This window comes from Acinonyx jubatus, chromosome D4 (assembly GCF_027475565.1).
Source record: "Acinonyx jubatus isolate Ajub_Pintada_27869175 chromosome D4, VMU_Ajub_asm_v1.0, whole genome shotgun sequence".
In the NCBI taxonomy this organism is placed as follows: Eukaryota; Metazoa; Chordata; class Mammalia; order Carnivora; family Felidae; genus Acinonyx; species Acinonyx jubatus.
In genome coordinates, this window is record NC_069391.1 from 29,485,378 (window position 1) to 29,506,215 (window position 20,838).

The 20,838-nt window shown below is 34.0% G+C and overlaps 1 protein-coding gene across 11 annotated transcripts in view; it reads right to left on the minus strand.

Moving 5' to 3' along the window:
- CYLC2 (cylicin 2) overlaps positions 1–19,333 on the minus strand; it is a 42,939-nt gene extending 23,606 nt beyond the window's left edge. For 7 of the 11 annotated variants that reach the window (XM_027039586.2, XM_027039585.2, XM_027039581.2 and 4 more), the window contains exons 1-5: positions 19,246–19,333; positions 9,576–9,616; positions 8,088–8,209; positions 4,825–6,680; positions 4,431–4,492 (exon numbers count right to left, since the gene is read on the minus strand). In XM_027039586.2, coding sequence (XP_026895387.1) covers positions 5,457–6,680; positions 8,088–8,209; positions 9,576–9,616; positions 19,246–19,262 — 1,404 coding nt within the window. In that variant the 5' untranslated portion in view covers positions 19,263–19,333 and the 3' untranslated portion in view covers positions 4,431–4,492; positions 4,825–5,456. Of the gene's footprint in view, positions 1–2,503; positions 2,549–4,430; positions 4,493–4,824; positions 6,681–7,836; positions 7,949–8,087; positions 8,210–9,575; positions 9,617–19,245 lie in introns of all 11 variants that reach the window. The other 4 variants (XM_027039582.2, XM_027039583.2, XM_053204862.1 and 1 more) reach the window with 3 other exon arrangements.
- Positions 19,334–20,838: the final 1,505 nt, after the last annotated feature.

Here is a 20,838-nt window from a genome sequence, read left to right on the forward strand (position 1 = left end):
ACAAGGTAAAGAGGGTTAGAAAAATACCCTATAATTGACAACTAATTGTCTCTGCTGCTCGTTGTTATGTGTGAAGAAAAGTTAGCAAATAACTAAAAGTTAGAAAACTAGATACTTCTTAGAGACATGTATAATTGTCATCGATAGGAGGATATTTATATTGCTGTATTATATTTTTATTTTAATGGCCAAAACCCTACATTTCATATGAGTGGCAATATAATTTTTTCTTTAATAATTTCCATATATTTCTAACAACTCATAACCTACATTTGGGAAATAGAACACAGCTTTGGAGAAAAGCTAATATCCTCTGCCATAGGTCAAGGTATAAGCTGATGAATAAAGTCATTGAGAGGTTATCCTAGTAGTCCTTCTGGAAGAATTAAGTAACTTAGTTCAGAAATCAGAGCTACATATAAAGACTCAAAAAAAAAAAAAAAACAAACAAAAACAAAAAAACTATGTGTACTTTCCCCCTGGATTTTAGAGGGGATAAAATCTTAATTTCTCTTATGGAGTGGGAATGGGAAATTAAAATAAAAGTCTACTAATACCAGTCTATAAATAGGAAGGAGGGTACTAAGCTAGGTAACACAACTTCCAAGTTGAGCTAACCATTAGAAATGGAGTAAAGTGGGGCACCTGGGTGGCTCAGTCAGTTAAGTGTCTGACTTCCATTCAGATCATAATCTCACAGTTGGTGAGTTAGAGCCCCACATCAGGCTCCACACTGACAGTGAAGAGCCTGCTTGGGATTCTGTTTCTTTCTGTCTCTCTCTGCCCCTCTCCAACTTGTGTGCTCTCTGTCTCTCTCAAAATAGTAATAAATAAACTTAAAAAAAAACAATGCCCTTTGAAATGGAGTAGAGTTACATTAGAGGAGCCTTGTCAAATGAGATTGGGCCATATCCATATCCTTTTGAGCTAAATAAATAACAATTAGAATTATATATATATATATATATATATATATATATATATATATATATATATATATATATGAGACACCTAAAAAGCTGTGCAAGTTTAATGTGTACAACTTGATGACTTGATGATTTTGGAGATACGTATACACCTATGAAACCATCACCACAATCTGTATCATAAGCATTATCCATAACCTCCAAAAGTTTCCTCCTACCTTTTTTATATATTATTATCGTCATCTATATGATAAGAAAACATAAGATCCCCTCTTAGCAATTTTTTAAGCATACATTACTTCTGAAAAAACTAAACATATCCTTATCATACAATCCAGCAATTGCACTCCATAGTATTTTCTCAAATAGGATGAAAAGATATGTACATGCAAAAATGCACATGAATGTTTATAGCATCATTATTCAGTATTGCTAAAATTTAGAGTCAAACAAGATGTCTTTTGGTAGGTGAATAGATAAATAATCTGTGGTACATCTAGACAATGTAATATTACTCAATGCTAAAAAGAAATGAGCTTTCAAGCCATGAAAAGACATGGGAGAATATTAAATGCATGTAGATAAATAAGAGAAGCCAGCCTGAAAAAGTTACCTATTCTATAATTTCAGCTATATGACTATGGAGATGGTGAGAAGATCGGCAGTTGCCAGATGTAAAAGGGAAAGATGAGATGAAACAGTAGAGCACGTAGATTTTTAGGGGCAGTGAAATTACTCTGTATGATACTGTTGGTTGATATATGTCACTATGCATTAAAAATCCATAGAATGTACACCACCTAGAGTGAACCCTAATGGAAATTATGTGTTTTGAGTGATAATGATATGTCAATGTAGGCTTATCAGTTGTAATAAATATACTACCCGGGTGGTGGATGTTGATAAATGGAGGAAGCTATGCATGTATAGGTGGATATATGGGAAAAATCTGCCCCTTATCATCAATATTTCTGTGAACCTAAAAATACTCTAAAAATAAAATATATTTTAAATGTTTGGAAAGGTAAAATTTAAGCTAAGTATAAATAATTAGGAGTCAGCAATGTAAAGTTCTAGAAGAATTGTGTTATAGGCAGAGGAAACAGTGTGAAGCCTTGAAAGTGTAATGATCTATATGGTTAAATACAGAAAGAAATCCAGTGTGACAAGAGCATGGTAGACAATTTTGCTACCACATGAAGGCAGATAAGTAGTCAGAAGCCAGATAATTAAAGGCTATATAAGCTAGAGCAAAAAAAAAAGAAAAAAAAAAAGAAAAAAAAGAAAAAGCAAGCAAGCTTATGCTAAATGTGACATCCATACACTAGAAGACTTAGAGTAATGGAGGAACATGATTTCTGTGTTGAGAAGGGGTGTTGGGTGGTTACAAGAGTTGAAGTAGGCGGTTTTACCTGCATTTAGGGGGCTTTGGGATTTCCAAGTGAAATATAATGGCTGATTGGACTTCTAATGTAAAAGTGGTATAAATGGAGTGAACAATTTAAATATTGGTGGTAGCCAGGCAGGACTTAATAATAGATAAGCATGGAGAAACAAAATAATTGTGAATGACCCACCAATTTTTGATTGAGTCAGAAGTCATTTACTGAGTTGGTGAATACCTGGGGAAAACAGGTTTGGGTGGAGAGGTATTGAGCTCTCTTTGAGACTTGTTAATTTTGAGATGTCTAGAAGACAGTCGAGTATATGCTTTAACTTAATATTTAGACACATGATTTTGGATCTAAATGGAAAGGTCAGTACTAGATTTAAAATACAGGATTCAGGGCACCAGGGTAGTTCAGTGGGTTTAAGCATCTGACTCTTAGTTTCATCTCAGGTCATGATCTCACAGTTCATTCATTCAAGCCCTGCATCAGGTTCTGTGCTGACAGTGCAGAGCGTGCTTGGGATTCTCTTTCTCCCTGTCTCTCTGCCCCTCCTCCGTTCACTGTCTCTGTCTCTGTCTCTCTCTCTCAAAAATAAACTTAAAAAAAAAATAAAACGAAGGATTCAACAGAATAAGAATGATGTATAAAGCCATGGGAATAGATGGAATAAATATAGAGAAATACATAGAAAAGAGGGGCTAGGATAAAAAGACTGTAACTGGAACTCCAAGAGGTTCTCGGGGGACCTTCATGCATTTCAGTAGAATGGTAAAGACAGGAGCTCAGTTATTATTGTACTATACATTAAATTTTAACCTAAAAGTTGACTTTTGAATACTATGTTAGACAATAATCTAAGGGCTTTTTTTAAAGGAATAGGGGATTTTAAAAATGTTTTAGTGTTTATTTTTGAGAGAGAGAGAAAGGAAGAGAGACAAGCATGAGTGGGGGAGAGTTGGCAGACAGAGAGGGAGACACAGAATCCGAAGCAGGCTCCAGGCTCTAGGCTCTGAGCTGTCAGCACAGAGCCTGATGTGGGGCTCTCACTCGCGAACCATGGGATCATGACCTGAGCCAAAGCTGGAAACTTAACTGAGCTACCCAGGCTCCCCTAGGGGATTTTAAATGATTCCCTAAATCCTCGGAGAGATGCTAACATTTTCAGAAAATTTTGAAAATCTGAATATAGTATTTTACTATAAAGCAAAGGGAGAAAAAGAATGATTTTCCTGGAAGAGGGAGAGAATAGTGGGACAGGATTTGACTCTATGTCATTACAACTGAGTCAGATCTGCAAGGCAGGGCAGCCTGGAAGACGATAAATTACAATAGCCATGAATCCTTGAGTAGTTGATGTAGGGGAACAGGGCCAATGTTTAAAGACCAGGCAACATAATTATACTTCTGTTCACAGAAAGCTAGCTCTTGAAAGTATGTGGAATAGGAGTATCAAGGAGAAGCTTTATTTTGTATTCAGAATTTATATTGGGATGCATAAAAGTGAGAGAAAGTCACTTAGCAAGTTCTGCAACAATGTTGAGTTTATCTGAGAGAAAATGTTAAAGAAATTTAATTTCCCCTAATTGGGCATTCAGAGAGTTTTGCATTGTGCTTTATATTGCTTTTTTTTTTTTATTTTTTGTCACATTAATAGGACTTATGGATCACAAGAGAGTTTAACATAGTTATAAAAATACAAAGTTAATTATTTTCATATATAAATAATATGTAAATGCTTTCACTCTGTTAGACCCTGTTGAATTCTGGATAATTTGGTTTTGTATATGTATTAGCAATTTATCAGGTGTCTCTTTAATATGACTTGTTTAAATTTACTACGGTGCGGGGCACCTGGGGTGGGTCAGTCGGTTGAGCATCTGACTCTTTATTTCAGCTCAGGTCATTATCTCACGGTTGTGGGGTTGAGCCCCATGTTGGTCTCTGTGCTGAGCATGGGGCCTGCTTGGGATTCTCTCTCTCTCTCTCTCTCTCTCTCTCTCTCTCTCTCTCTCTCTCTCTCTCTCCTCCCCTCTTTCTCTCCCCCCCTCCCTTTTCTCCTTCCCCACACACCCCCAAAAATAAAATAAATAAAATAAAAAATAAATTTACTTACCTTGGTAATTTGGAAAAGTTTGATTTTCCTGTCTTAAATGGAGAGAAGTTGGCTACTATATTCTGTTTAAAGAAAAAAAACCCCAACAAACTCTTGATAATTGTTAGTTTCCATGTATCAAAACTCAGTCTCCTCTCTCATGATAAGTAATTCTAATTAACCTTATTGTTGATACTTTTAAAGTCTTCATTCTTGTGTTATTGTTACCAAATTCATCAGTAATTTCTATAATGAGAAAGCCCTAAGTAAATTCTACTCAATTGTACCAAATTCCAGCAAAACATACTCGGCAGATGACACAGATTTTTATAAGAATCGTATATTTCAATTCAAACCTCAAATTGACTCAATTATTGTTTAATCCAGTTTCGCTTAAAAAACAAAACTAACTTACCAAGTGTGTTTGTCTTGGCTTGGATGTGGAATTTAATTTCCATCAACCTGGTGTGGCTGTTTACGCTTCAGGGATGACGGTATAGGTTCACAAGGAAGCAATTCTTTTCTTCCTTCCTTCCTTCCGTATTTTTTTTGAAGAATGCTACTTTTAATTTGTATTTATTTGAAAGACTTTCTGAAATTTTTTTGACTTCCTCTGATACACCTATAGTTCTTTATTTAAATCTGTGGATGCAGCTTCACAGTTTGATTATATAGATTGTCTACCTCCTTGGATTTTTTTGAAGTCTTGATATATTTTTGGTTTTTTTTTTTGCTATCCACAGATCCAGTGTCATTAACTTCTACATCCTGATTTGAATATTCTTCTTTGAACATTTCTAGGGATTTTTCATTGAATCCTTCATATCCCCAAACTTAGCATATGTATCCTCCAAGTTCTTCATTGAATCATCTCTTAATTTTTCTTTTCTTCTTTATATTTTTATGATTTTATGAGTCTTTCTTTGTATTCTTCTTTGCTCCATTTTAAAAATTATTTGATTCTTTGAGGCCCCCTGTCACTCATAGATTTGGTATCAGATTGCTAAAATTGTTTTATCGAATGTGCTTTTGAATTTTATCCAAGGCCTACTTGCCTTTCTTTGCCTTTGCATCCTTCTTTGCATCCTTTTTATCCTTCTTTGCATCCTTCTTTGCATCAGGAGATTCTGTGTCAGTATCTTTCTTGGCATTCTTCTTGGCATCTTTCTTGGCATTCTTCTTGGCATCTTTCTTGGCATCATCTTTTGATTCAATATCTATCCCACTAGGCTTTTCATCTTTCTTCTCTTTTTTACTTACCTTTCTCTTTGCATCTTTCTTGGATTCTTTCTTGTCTTTTGACTCATCATCTTTTTCTCCCGGTTTCTTTGAATCTTTTTTCCCATCCTTATCCTTCTTGGCACCCTTCTTTTCATCTTCAGATTCTATACTTGATTCTTTGCTCTTCTTTGAATCTTTCTTATCTTTCTTGGCATCTTTCTTTGAATTCTTTTTTTCACCTTCAGATTCTGTACCTGACTCCTTGCCCTTTTTTGAATCTTTCTTTTCTTTCTTGGCATCTTTCTTTTCACCTTCAGATTCTGTACCTGACTCTTTGTCCTTTGAGTCTTTCTTATCTTTCCTGGCACCTTTTGTGGCCCCTTTCTTTTCACCTTCAGATTCTGTACCTGACTCCTTGTCCTTTGAATCTTTCTTTTCATTATTGGCATCTTTCTTGGCATCTTTCTTCTCACCTTCAGATTCTATACCTGACTCCTTGTCCTTTGAATCTTTCTTTTCTTTCTTGTCACCTTTCTTGGCATCTTTCTTTTCACCTCCAGATTCTGTACCTGACTCCTTACCCTTCTTTGAATCTTTTCTTTCTTTTTTGGTATCTTTTTTTGCACCTTTTTGTTCCTCTTCAGATTCTGTAGCTGACTCCTTACCCTTCTTTGTATGTTTCTTCTCTTTTTTGACATCTGTTTTTGCAACATCTTTTTCACCTTTAGTTCCTGTTTCTATATCCTTTTCTTTCTTTGACTCCTTCCTAGTTATTAGTGGCCCCTTTGAAACTGTAGATTCTGATTCTGATTCTGATTTGTCTTTCTTGTCTGCTTTCTTGTGTTCTTTATCTTTCTTACCTCTTGCTGGAGATACAGGTTTGTGTACATCTGCTACTTTAGCAACCTCCTTGGGGTGATGGGTTGGTTTATGTTGGGGCCATATCCTGGCAGCTAAATAATCAGATGGTCTTTCAGAAATTCTCATTAAAGAACTGTGCATCCATAACGGTCGTTTAGGACCTTCTCTTAATTTCTCTTCATCATATTTCTGAAATATTGGTTAGAATAATGATGAACAACTTGTGTGCAAGTTACACAGCCTTTATTACCAGATATCAAATACATTTTAACTTCAACCATTAAAAGATTTTAGATTTTGATAAGTGGATACATTGTAGATCTCATACTTTATTTTGCTTTTCCAATTTCATTCTTTTTATGACTAATTGATATTCATGTATTATTGTGGGCCTTATTTCAATTTAGAGGATCTTCATAATTCCCTCAAGATATTATGTTAAAATTGGTATAGACCTCCACTGAGTAATGACATATCAGAATTTCTGATTTCACAATCAGGGAGGCTTTTTTTTCCTCAGTGTTCTGGAGAATTCTTAAAATATTCTGCCCACTCTCCATTACTAGGCTAACTCAGAAACTATTCTCTAATAGTTTCATGTTCAGGCATATCCTATTCTCTATTATCACATTCAAGGTCTCTGGAATTTGGATTGCTACATGTGGTTAAAAGTACAAGCCTAAAACTGCTACTGTTTGGCAAGGTATAAATTGATATCTTTCAGATAGGAAACTACAATGATAAAATCTGTAACATTCAGTGCAAGTAAATTTGTGCAGAATGGTACATTTTATTTTCAACTCCTAACCAAGTATTTGTAAAATCTTAATTGCAAAAAAAGCAAACTTTGCAAGTAATGATAACAAATAATGGAAAAATAAATTGAATAAAGAAAGAAAGGAAAAGCAAAGAGTGTGAGATTACAGAATAAGCTAGGATCACTACTGATTAGAAACACTCCCTAAAACAAACAAGAGTTGATACATTTATCTTGTGAAAGTTTTTTTTTAACATTTCATATCCCATGATGACTCCACACACATTAAGAAATATTTATCTTCAAGTATTCAGAATACTGAATTCTACATTGAAGAAGTATTAAAACTTCATCAGGGTATAATATAACCCCACAACTTTAATGAGGGAGTTTCTCTAGCCAGGGAACATTTTCTGAATGTTCTTATTAACTGCAGTATTAGGATCCTCAGATTTTTGTGCTTCTTGAACACACATTTCTATAGTGTTGTGTTACTAAAGAAATAATATGAAATAAGAGGCCAATTTTTATACAGTGAAATGAAAATAAAATATATCTACTTTTGTCAAGTAGTAGAGTTTGAATTACCTTTAACTGTGCTGTCCAATATGGTATATAAGCCTCAAGAGAAATTAATTGAATTGAGATGTAAAATTCAATTCCTCAGTTGGACTAGCCTCTCAAAATGAATGTTCAATAGCTAAATTGGAATGCAAAGACATAAATATTTCCATCATCACAGAAATCCCATTGGTCAGCACTGATCTGTAAAACACACAACTATACATGATTTCACAAGTTTATCACTAGTAAGATTATATGATCTTTTCAATACTCACAGGAGCTGTATTGTCTCGTAGTTGAGATGGTTTTGATCTCTTTTTTTTTCCTGGCCGTGGTGGTTTGGGAAATACCAGGGCAAAGTGTTGCTGATTCCATGATTTTTTGCTTAATTCACTGACTAAAATAAGAAAATATTTAACAAACATTTTAGAGTAAGTAGAATTTCATCAGAACTAAAACGGCAGTAAGATAATAGACTTCATGAATAAACAAATGATACGAATTATGGCTTCATTTATTTTATTAATATTTGGAATTCTCTGCTATCAGTACATGAAAATAAAGATTTATTTTTCTATTTTGATCAGTTTTACAGATAACTAGTCATTGTAAAACTAATATAGTCTGTGATATAAATGCAAAGAAACATCTTTACTGCTTTCTTATAATCTTTCTGTCTCTCCAGGTCTGGATTCTTGCTATAGATTCTTTAGGTTAGAATAAATTCTATTGAGATCAGAAAATATGGTAACTACTTCTGAGGCCTCCAAAGTACTTAGCACAGTACTTGTTATAAAATATTTCGTAAATATATGATTGAATCTAAATGCTACTGCTTAAGATTCCTTTAGTTAGTAATTTTCCAAGTTATAAGAGTAAATGTTGTGCACTTAATAACAGCATTGTTGTTATTGGGTGATGGGTATTAAGGAGGGCATTTGTTTTGACGAGCACTGGGTATTATAAATAAGTGATGAACCACTTAATTCTACTCCTGAAACCAATATTACACTATATGTTAACCAACTAGAATTTAAATAAAAATTTGAAAAAAATGTAAGTGGCATATTAATGAAAAAATCTAACAAATTAAGAGTACCTATAGAATTGTGACTGTGAGGGTAAAGTTACCTGGAAACTATAAGAGAATGGTTTAGAGACATTTAGGGTACAAATGAAACTAGTGAGAGATTTTCACTGCATTTAAACACGTGCAGTAGTAGTACTTTGTGTAAGAGAAAATATACTTTTCCCATGAGTCTCCTGAAAACAGGATTGATGAGAAGATATACAGAATGAAAGAGATATTTAAGCTCACTATATGAGGGAAAATCATTTGATATATGAAGGCCTTCAACATCAGATTGTTGGGTTTTTGGCCTATTATCAGGGGGATATAGTCTAGCAGGAATGTAGTACAAGTCATTGTGGATATTGGTGAGTTGTTTATCCAGTTTCTAGACTACTTTTCAACTGTAAGATTAACTGATTTTTTATTTCTAACATGTATGATTTCTAACATAACACCTTTATGTTGCTAAACCTATTTTCTTAAACTTTGTTTGATTTAAAAACAAAATATCTTAGAAAGTGTTTGCTGAGTCCATGAGTAAGGTGCCTTATAAGTAAAAGGGTTTATTTTTAATAATATTCTGTAAGAGCTCTTGCTTTATCCCTTTGAATAGAGGATAATAATCACTTATCCTTAAAATAATCATAATCCTAAAATTAATCATGTTTCAAAAGTAAATATTCTTTCTTACCTGGAATGTAATTATCATATGTTCCAAAGTTTATTTTTTGGCTATTAAAATAAGAGGGAAAGTTTTTAATTAATTTATATATAATCACTCTAATGATCACTATTATGTGTAAGCACTTGCCATCACCAACTAGAGAAATATTTTGCATTCTCAGATCTCTACTATTATGTAAGATTACTTCACTCTAGAAGAAACAGAAATGAGTACATGTGTGTCTTTTGCACAAACTTTAACATAACTAAAACAAAGTAGATAAAAAACAGTTTAGAAAGTTACCAAATTGCCATATCTGAAATATAAACTTTAAAAAAGAATTGTGACATCATAGTTGAATTATTTTTCTCTGTCTCATGCTCCAGATTCACTTGCAATTGAATTTTAGCAAATATGTCACTTTAAAAGCATTACTTAAGCAAAATCAGATCCTCAAAATATTCTCAGAACTTAAGCAAATCTGAACCATTTAATGACATACTTATATGTGTGTGAATGTGTATGTGTGTCAGTGTGCACCATAAGTATCGATACGGATTTTTGTTTTAATTTTTGTTCTTCAGGAATATCTGAGAAATCAAAACTATTTTGCAAAGTATTTTTCATTTAAAAGTTTCCATTTGTTTCAGTACTGTATGAGCATGTTTGCTCCCACAAAGGGGAATTTTATTATCTAATATTTGCATTGGAGGCATACATTAATATTTCATATAAAAAGGTTATTTTAGACATTTTTAAATGTTTGTTTAGTTTTGAGAGTGAGAGAGACAGAATTGGAGTAGGGGAGAAGAGAGAGAGAGAGATACAGACTCCAAAGCAGTCTTCAGGGTCTGAACTGTCACCATAAAGCCTGATGTGGGGCTCGAAGTCACAAACAGTGAGATCATGACCTGAGCCCAAGTCAGATGCCCAACCCACTGAACCCCCCAGGTACCCCTAAAAAATGTTATTTTACAGCATCTCATTGCATTACAAAAATAAAGCCATTGTTGATCGTGTGTGAGTTTGGGGCTTACAGACATGCATAAACACACACACACACACACACACACACACACAGGATCTTACTTATTTTGACATTATATAAATATTAAGAATTAAGTACATAGTAAAATTAAAAAAAAAATGGTGAGTAAACAAAAAGCAGAACCAGATCCATAAACAGAACTAACTAATGGTTTGTGGGGGAAAGCAAAATGGGTGAAGGGGAATGGGAATACAGGCTTCCAGTTGTGGAATGACTAAGTCACTAGAATAAAAGAGAATAAAAGGCACAGTATAGGGAATATAGGCAATGATACTGTAATAACGTTTTATGGTGACAAATGGTAGCTACACTTGGGATGAACACAGCATAATGAATAGAGAAGTCTAATGTACACCTTAAATTAATGTAACATTGCATGTCAACTGTACTCAAAAAAATTGAAAAATAAAGTACATTAAAATAAGTATCTTGATATTTTTATTTAGGCTCTATTTCCTAGCACAAAACTTGGCACATTTTTGTCACTCTATAAAAATTTAAATGATTTTAATTGAATAAAATTTAGGATGTATTAACCAATAAGTTATCTGGTTTAGTTTTTTTTTTAAGCTTTTACTTAAATTCCAGTTAACATACAGTGTAATATTAGTTTCATGGTTACAATATAGTGCTATCACACTTCCATACATCACTCAGTGCTCATCACAACGACTGCACTCCTTAATTCCGATCACCTATTTAACCTACTTCACCACCCATCTCCCCCTGGTAACCATCAGTTTGTTCTCTGTAGTTAAGAGTCTGTTTCTTGGTTTACCTCTCTTTTTCTTTAACCTTTGTTCATTTGTTTCTTAATTTCACATATGAATGAAATCATATGGTATTCATTTTTCTCTGACTCATTTCGCTTAACATAATACTCTGTAGCTCTATCCACACAGTTGGGTTTTGTTGCTGGTGATGGTTTTTCTTTTTAACTGAGGACATGCATTAAAATCACTTGTCCTGTTGTATCTGAATCTCTAAGTCTGGATCTGGCCAATCTGAATCTCTAGGATTGGATCTAGCCAATGTATGTTAATATATTGCTGAAGAAATTTTGATGTTCACCTATGGTTATGAACATCTCTGTTTTAAATACTCTGAAAGAGGAAATATTTCAGATTCATGAAACAATATTAAATTTGTGATTTAAAATGTACATAGGCATGATCCATTTATTCCTTGTAAAATTTCTATAGTTCTTTAATCAACAAGTAATTGAATTAGAAATCAAAGTCACTATATAGAAAATATACAATTTTTTAAAAAAATCGTTCTTCTAAATAACCTATCATCAAATCACAGTGCACATTTACGAAAAGAAACAACAATAACATAGTATCAAAAATTGTGAACTACAGTTCAAAAAGGAGAATTTATAATTTTAATGACTGGTATTAGAAAAAAGTTTAAAACAGTGTTTTAAATCCCTGCTTTAATATTAGGAAAATATGAAAAATAAATGAATAAAATTAGGAAAATATCAAACTAAGTTCAAAGTTAGAGGGAGTAAATAATAAAGCTATAAGCCAGAAACAAAGTGAACACAAAATTAAAGAAAATTAAAAAATCCAAAATTTGTTTTTTTTAATTATTAAAATTGATTAACTCTTAGACTGATAAAATAAAGAGAATATACAAATTACCAATATCAGGATTGATGCAAGTTTTTTAACTACGTAGATTTTAAAGGATAATGGGAAATATTATTTATAATTTTATGGCAAAAAGTTCAGCAGCTTAAATGATATAGATGAGCTCCTTGTAAAACTAATTTAGCAAAACACATGATTAAATAATAAATATGTGAATGGTCTCCATAATAAGTAAATTGAATCCATTATCAAAAACCTTCCAAGAAAGGAAAGCACAGACCTAAACTCAGATCTTAAAAAAAATTTAGGAAAAATACTAACTCTACACAAGGTTTTGAGAAACAAGAGGTAGGGGAAAGAAGTCTCAACTCATTTTTGACACGAATATAAATAATTCTGACACTAAAACTTCTCAAAGAAGTTTTGAGAAGTTATGAGAAATGAGTATATAGACTAATATCTTGCACTAACACAGACACAAAACTTCCTTAGCAATTTGTTAACCAGTTACTGAACAATATATAAAATGGCAAATACATCATGGTCATTGAAATTTACTTTCTGGAATATAAGTTTGGTTTAACATGTATAAATCAACCCAGGCAGTCACTCCAAATAACAAATAAGAAAATTCATCTAATAATTTCAAGATATATAGAAGATTTTTTTTTAATATTTACTTTTGAGAGAGAGAGAGTACAAGTGGGGTAGGGGCAGAGAGAGAGAGCACAGCCGGGTAGGGGCACAGAGAGAGAGAGAGTTCTCTGTGACTCGGATGCTTAACCAATTGAGCCACCCAGGCGTCCCGCAAAAGAATTTTTGAAAAAAATTATATCAATTCATAATTTAAAACTCTGAGAAAAATAGAAATAGAAGACACCTTCCTCAAATGGATAAAATGTCTCCGGACAATACTCATTTCTAAAATCAGTTGTGGATGTTGACTATCTTTCCTCTAGAAACCAGAAATAAGGTAAAGATGCTCACTCTTTCTAATCAACCTTGCAATCCAGACTATTTTGTTCCATAAGACAATGAAACATTAAGATTGGAAAGGAAGAAGTAAAATTGTCTTTGTTCACAGAAGACGTGCTTGAGTGGACTATCCAGTAACATCTACAAAAAGAATGATTTAGGGAGGGGCACCTGGGTGACTCAGTCAAACATCCCACTTTTGGTTGATTCTTGGTTTCCACTCAGGTCATGATTTCAGTTCCTGAGTTCAAGCCCTGTGTTGAGCTCTATGCTGACAAGGCAGAGCTTGCTTGGGATTCTCTCTCTCTCTCTCTCTGCCCTTCCCCTGTTTGTGCTCTCTTTCTCTCTCTCAAAATAAATAAATTGGGGCACGTGGGTGGCTCAGTTGGTTAAGCATCTGACTTCGGCCCAGATCATGACCTCATGGTTCTTGAGTTCGAGCTTTGCATCAGGCTTTGTGCTGAAGGCTCAGAGCCTGGAGCCTGCTTCAGATTCTGTGTCTCTCTCTCTCTGCTCCTCCCCTGCTCACCCTCTGTCTTTCAAAAATGAAGAAACATTTAAAGAAATTTTTTAAATAATATAAATAAATAAAAATAAATAAACTTAAAAAATTATTTAGAGCTGTTAAGTGAATGTAATAAGATTGTATGATATAGGCTCTAATTACATAAGTTATGAAATCTTGCCATTTGTAACAACGTGGATGGAGCTAGAATGTATTATGCTAAGCAAAGAAAGAGAAAGTCAAATACCATATGATTTCACTCATATGCAATTTAAGAAACAAAACAAATGAACATGGGGAAAGGAAGGTAAAATAAGAAGAAAAAAAACAAAGAGGCAAACCATAAGAGACTCTTAAATACAGAGAACAAACTGAAGGTTGCTGGAGGGGTGTTGGGTGGGGGGATCGCCAAGATGGATGATGGGCATCAAGGAGGGCACTTATTGGGATGAGCACTGGGTGTTACATGATGAGTCACTAAATTATTCTCCTGAAGCCGTTAATACACTATATGTTAACTAACTTGGATTTAAATAACATTTTTTTTAAAAATTACATATTTTTAAATATAACTGGAAAAATTTAAAAATATAAATTTAAGAACACAGTATAATTTGCAATACCATAAAAATACTACTTAGAGGTAAATTTATTGAAATATGTGCAAGAAAACTAAGGGGCATTTGGGTAGCTCAGTTAAGTGTCTGACTTTGGCTCAGGTCATGATCTCATAGTTTACAAGTTCAAGTCTTGGATCAGGCTCTTTGCTGTCAGCATATAGCCCGCTCGAGATCCTCTGTCCCCCTTTCTGTCTGCCCCTCCCCTGCTCATGCTTGCTCTTGGTCGCTTGCTCTTTGTCTCAAAAATAAACATTAAAAGGGGTGCTTCAGTGGCTCAGTTAATTAAGTGTCTAACTTTGGCTCAGATCATGATCTCACAGTCTATGAGATTATTGGGCTCTGTGTGAATTTTTGAGGAAAATTATATATATATATATATATATATATATATATATACACACACACACACGCATATGTATAAACCTATATTTTTATTCATATACATAATATATATTTTCTGATTCACAGACATCCTTTGTACTTTATACCTACCAAAACAACTAAAATTAAAGGCTAATGACATAACAGCAAAGGTGTAGAGTATCTGACATGTTCAGCATTGGTGGTAGGTGTAAAATAGTACAGTCACTTTGGAAAACCACTTGATGTTTGTAAAATAAAGTTAAACATATGTGTGCTGTATGTATGATTCAGCATTTCCACTGTACCTTACCCAGGAGAAGTTCACAAAAAGACTTGGACAAAATGTGTATAGCAGCTTTATTCATAATAACCCAAAACTAAAGTAACTCAAATGTCTATCAGCAGAATGGAAAAACTAAGTGTGGTATATTCATGTAATGGAATACTGCTCTGCAATGTAAAGGAATGTACCGTTGATATATGCAACATGAATGAATCAAAAAGAAATTATACTGAAAGAAAAAATCCAGAAACACAAAAGTATATACTGTATGATCTAATTTGTATGAATTTCAAGCATAGGCAAGGCTCTCTATGGTAATTTAACAGCTTGTTGTCGGGGAGGGGCAGAGTGGTTGATTAGAAAGTGACACAATGTAACTTAATGGTGTTGAAAATTCTTAACATTTCTTAAGGTTGGTTAGGTTAGGGTTAGTGACAAATAAGTTTAGTTCTCTTTCATTTTCACTGGGAAGATTTTATAGGACCCCAAAATAGCCATGATCTTAATACTCTAGTTCTCACTTCCTGTGTAAATTTACATATGCCATAAGCAATTCAATAAATTTAACCTGTTGGGAATAGATAGCATTTTTCTACTTTTTTGCCTAAATCTGGTCCTGCTGGTAATAGCATCTCTCCCTTTACCTCTCTGGGACATCAAGAAATTTTCTAGACCAGGATGCAGTTAGATTCCATTTTTAAAGTTTTTATTAAACCACACACACACACGGAGTCAACATATTTTTTTTATATTTTCTATTTTGAAACAATTGGTTAATTCATAAAAAATGCAACAAGTCAGAAAGGTTGTTCTGTCTTGATATACCTAGTTTTTGAATTAAGATCTCTGGCTATATATATGTGTGTGTATATATATGTGTGTGTGTGTGTGTGTGTGTATATATATATATATATATATATATATATATATATATATATGGAAACATAATAACTAGTACTTCATCTTGACCATGGTGCAATGGAAAACAGGTGCCACAAACACCTGCCTTCACTTCAGGTGTGGTGCACACATTTAATCATTTCAAAATCAGTCTCAGTGTCTCTGAGCTTTTTTTTTTCCTTAATCTCAAGATTCCTTTTAATTTTTTTTATTTGCGTATAGTTGACACACAGTGTTACACTAATTTCAGGTGTGTAGCATAGTGATTGGACGAGTTTATATGTTATGCTTTGCTCACAGCAAGTGTAGCTGCCATCTGTCACCATACAACACTATTACAGTGTCATTGACTGTATTCCATATGCTGTGCCTTTTATTCTATGACTTATTTCTTCCATTACTTGAAACCTGTATGTCCCCTTCTCCTTCATACATTTTGCCCATCCCCACAATCCTCCTCCCCTCTGACAACCATCACTTTGTTCTCTGTATTTATAGGTCTGATTCTTCATTTTGTGTTAGATTTCACATATGTGTGAGCTTTAAGTAAAGAAGGTGCCCATTGTTAGCATTGTGGAATGTCATGCATTCATGAGTTAGAGAAACTGGGTTTGGGTTTTCCTAAATAAAAAATTGAGATCCCAAAGTAGGAGACATGGGGATCTTTATTTTTTATGACAAAAATCTATTTTTATATTACCACTGGAAATAAGTTGTTTTTTTTCCTTTTAAAGGAGTAAACGTGTAACTGTATTTGTAGGACTTTTTTTTCTTAGTCTTAAAATTTTTAATCTTTGTGTACAATAAACCTGCCCTTACTCTTACCTTTAACTGTATCTCTGGTATATCTTTGAAATGTATAATAAATTCAAAGAATAAGGGCTCTCAATAATGTTATACCTACTTTATTTTGATTTGAAATGGCTACAGACAATCACTATATGTGAGTTTCATAACATATCCTGTTGGCTGACTTTGGATTTTTGTATTCTGCATCAGATATATGACAAATAAAGCCATAAAGTACTTGGCAGAAAGTTTTCCAGGGACAGACTGGGTCTGAGTCACTCTTGTATTTGCTCTAGAGGTCTCTTTTTTAAGGCAAAACTCAACTGTCATATGGTTATTGTCTTGGTGAAAGATGACTCTAGGTATAGTATGGTGAAACTCGCTGTCTTTTTTTTTAACATTTTCTAGAGTAGTGTTTCTCAACCTGGGTTTATTATTAATGCCTTGCCTGCAGTAGACATTTGCAAAGTCTGAGATATTTTTATCACAATTGTGTGTATCTTTTGGTTTGGGGGGGGGGGGATGTACACACAGTGCTGATAGTGGCATCTAGTGGGTAGAGACCAGGGATGCTGCTAGCTACTTACACTGCAGAGTACCTCCCTGCCCCCTGCCCAGTCCTCCAATAAGTAGTTATCCTTCCTAATAAGTCAATAGTGTTAAGATTCTTATACCTTGTTCTATATCAAGGTGAATTCCTAGGCAAGATGGTAGGAGAGGACCTTATTAATGCAACTCGAGGGATGAAAAAAATGTATAGTCAATATGGGATCCAAAAGTTAATACTGGAAGTTTAAGAAGTTCACGTTTTAGATAGCCCCATTCTTTGTGAAAACCTCTCTTGCTTCCTTCAGTAACCTTAGGTGTATTCAGTATTAGAAATGGAAGGATTGGGTTGACTGATACAACCTGAGTTGGAGGAAAAGGCAGGAAGAGGAGAAACATTTGAATGGTGCTGTTGAGGTTTTGATGAACAAGGGTATTAAAGAGGAATAAGTGGGGAGGGGGAAAACTGAACTGAAAGGAGAAAATTTCTTCTATCAACTATAAGTTGATAGCCATGACACAGAAATGTAAGTCCAGAATTAAGGTCCTGTCATAGAATTCAGAGGAAAAAGCACAAAATTATTTTCTGCATCTCAAATTCTCTTGTAACTGAATTCAAAGTTGCCTTTTGAACCCAAAGAAATACAAGATTTTGTTATTAAGGACTTGTATGTGTGCTTCATTAGCTAACAATGAGGCCATTTGATTATGAATTGAACCACACGTTCCTTCTATGATACGTGAGAGTTTTAGGATTATACCAGAAAACAACATAAAGAAATAGTCATAGAACCAAAAATAAGTTTTTAACTCTTTGTGTGAAGTTCTCTGAAAGTCATGCAGTGCTCATGATAATAGTAATGCCATCAATATTTTATTGTGCTTCAACATTTTAAAGTAATTATTATACAGTGTAATTCTGTCATGTTACATGCCAAAGTACAGATTGCTTTGTAATTATCAGCAAGTCCCTCACCCTTTAATTATTACACATACATTGAACCCTTTTACTGATGGTAGTCCTTTATGATTGCATTATAAGGGAGTAAGCACTAGGGATTTTTAAAGCCCATTTTGTTTATCTTCAAGAGTTGTATTTTATTTTTCTTCAAAAGTACTGTCCAAAATAAAAACCAGTTACATTCTTTCTATTTCATAGTTCGTACTTTCACCTTTGTTCCAAGTCTACATAGTTAAAAGGCTTACATAATTGAAGGTCTTCTTTCCCTACCTCATTATAACACAACATAAATTAAGCGTAAGGAAGCTACTATCGTCAAACTTCCCATGTCTGCATAATCTGCTTTTCATTGCAAGGTATTTTTGCCTACTCAGTATTTCTCACGGGGAATACAGTTAGTATTTAATTGATCTTCTTTCTGTTGGGATGCCCCACTTATTACCAAAGGTTTAGCATCCTTGATACACGCCCTCTAAAAGTCAGTAGACTCCTCAGTCACTGTGACATTAAAAAAACAAACAAACAAAAAAAAAAAAAACAAGGGGCGCCTGGGTGGCTCAATCGGTTGAGTGTCTGACTCTTGATTTCTGCTCCAGTCACGATCTCACAGTTCATGAGTTTGAGCCCCACATCGAGCTCTGTGCTGACAGTGAGGAGCCTGCTTGGGAGTCTCTCTCTTCCTCTCTCAGTGCCACTCTCTCTCTCTCAAAAATAAAGTTTAAAACAAAACAGAAAACAAAAACAAAACAAAACAAAAATATTCCCAGAGATTTCCAAATAGGCTCCAAGAGGTGAAAGTTCCCTGAATGAGAACCATGAAACATTTTATTCTGTATGTTACAAAATACAGTATGATAAAAAAAAAATGAAGGATCACATTCAAAAAGATTTATCCAAAACTATGCATATATTTCACTAAAATGAATGAATTAGTTGAGTCTTGGATCAAAACAGCCTATGATGTTGCTTGAGGATGTATGTGCTAAACACATACTCTCTTGTTTATAATGAATGATAATGGACATCTCTTTATACTAAAGAGAATAAATATAAAGCTAACTAGAGCATTTCAGTTATTTTAAAATATAAAATTTGACAAGAGGACTTACAATCTTGGTACAGACATTTCCACCACCTATGATTTGCCAGGACTTAAGTAAGCACTGTAAGTTCAAATTAATGATGTTGAGAGGTGACATCATAAAGAGGCCAAGAGCACTGGGAGTTAAAGGGGAAAACAAAAGCAATCACTTTAACTTGTATTTTATGTTTTCTAATATTCAGTCTAAGATTTGTGTTTTCTTTCACTCATTATTACTGACAGACTACAACTGATGGTTTAAAAATAACCAGTTGGTTTTACATCTTATAAAATTATTGTTTCAGTTTTTCATGTAATTTTAATTTATTGACTAATAAGACAAAAAGATGAATCTGAGTATCTATTAAAATAAATTGTAATCCTAACTTCCTTGATATTCATGTGTCTTTTGTTAAATTCTTTGTATAACTTTGTGCCTTTTACCTTTTCCCATCTTAAACACACGGGTTGCTCATAGATACAAGATTTTAAAGAAGGCTAGGTGCTTACTAAAATTTGAATTTAGGAGCACGTCAGTAGCTCAGTCGGTTTAGCATCTGGCTCTTGATTTCAACTCATGTCATGATCTCACAGTTCATGACCATTGGACTCTGCTCTGGTAGTGCAGAGCCTGCTTGGGATTCTCTCTCTGTCTCTCTTTCTACCCCTTCCCTCCTCTCTCTCTCTCTCTCTCTCTCTCTCTTTCTCTCTCTCTCTCAAAATAAATAAACTTAATTTTTTTTAAATTATCAAGTTACTGATAGATCTCAGGTCATTTTTACTATACCCGCCCTCCACCCCACTAACAGATGAATGCAAATACAAGTAGTATTTGAACATACTGCCATTATCTTGCTCCTTTTAGGGAAATTCAGCTGATTTTTTTTCCCCTTAATGAATAGTTTGATTAAACTTCAGCTACTGTAGGAGATCAGTTACAAAACTCTCAGTGGTTTTAACTCAGTGAAACTTACTATCTTATGTCTCAGACCATGGTAAGCTCTAGGGTGGTTGAGGTAGGAGGTTTCCATAACAAGATTTAAATTTTTTTTAATGTTTATTTTTGAGAGAGAGAGAGTGAGCACACAAGGGAGGGGCAGAGAGAAAGGGAGACACAGAATCCAAAGCAGGCTCCAGGCTTCGAGCTGTCAGCACAAAGCCCGACGCGGGGCTCAAACCCACAAACTGCAAGATCATAACCTGAGCTGAAGTCTGGCGCTTAACTGACTGAGCCACCCGGGTGCTCCTCCAAAACAATGTTTAGTAATTCAGGTTTCTCTGATTTAATGGCTTCATTATCCACTAACTTAACACTATTAATGCTGTTGGTTTTTTGCAAAGTGATGATTAGCAAAGTATGATTTCTGAATCCACAGTATTTTGTTAAGACTTTATAATAAATACCTGGTTTATGAAAGTAGGTATACCCAGTGCATTTCTTCTGTCAGCATGCAGTAAGGTCCAGATCATTACTGGGCAGCCAACAATACTTGCCTTCTGCACCATGACCTCTTGAATTAATCTCTCAGTCATTTTAACTGTATGTAATCTTTTAAGATCTCAGAGAGCTAATGATCTTTTTATTCTAAGTTTGTATTAATTTTCTATTGCTGTATAACAA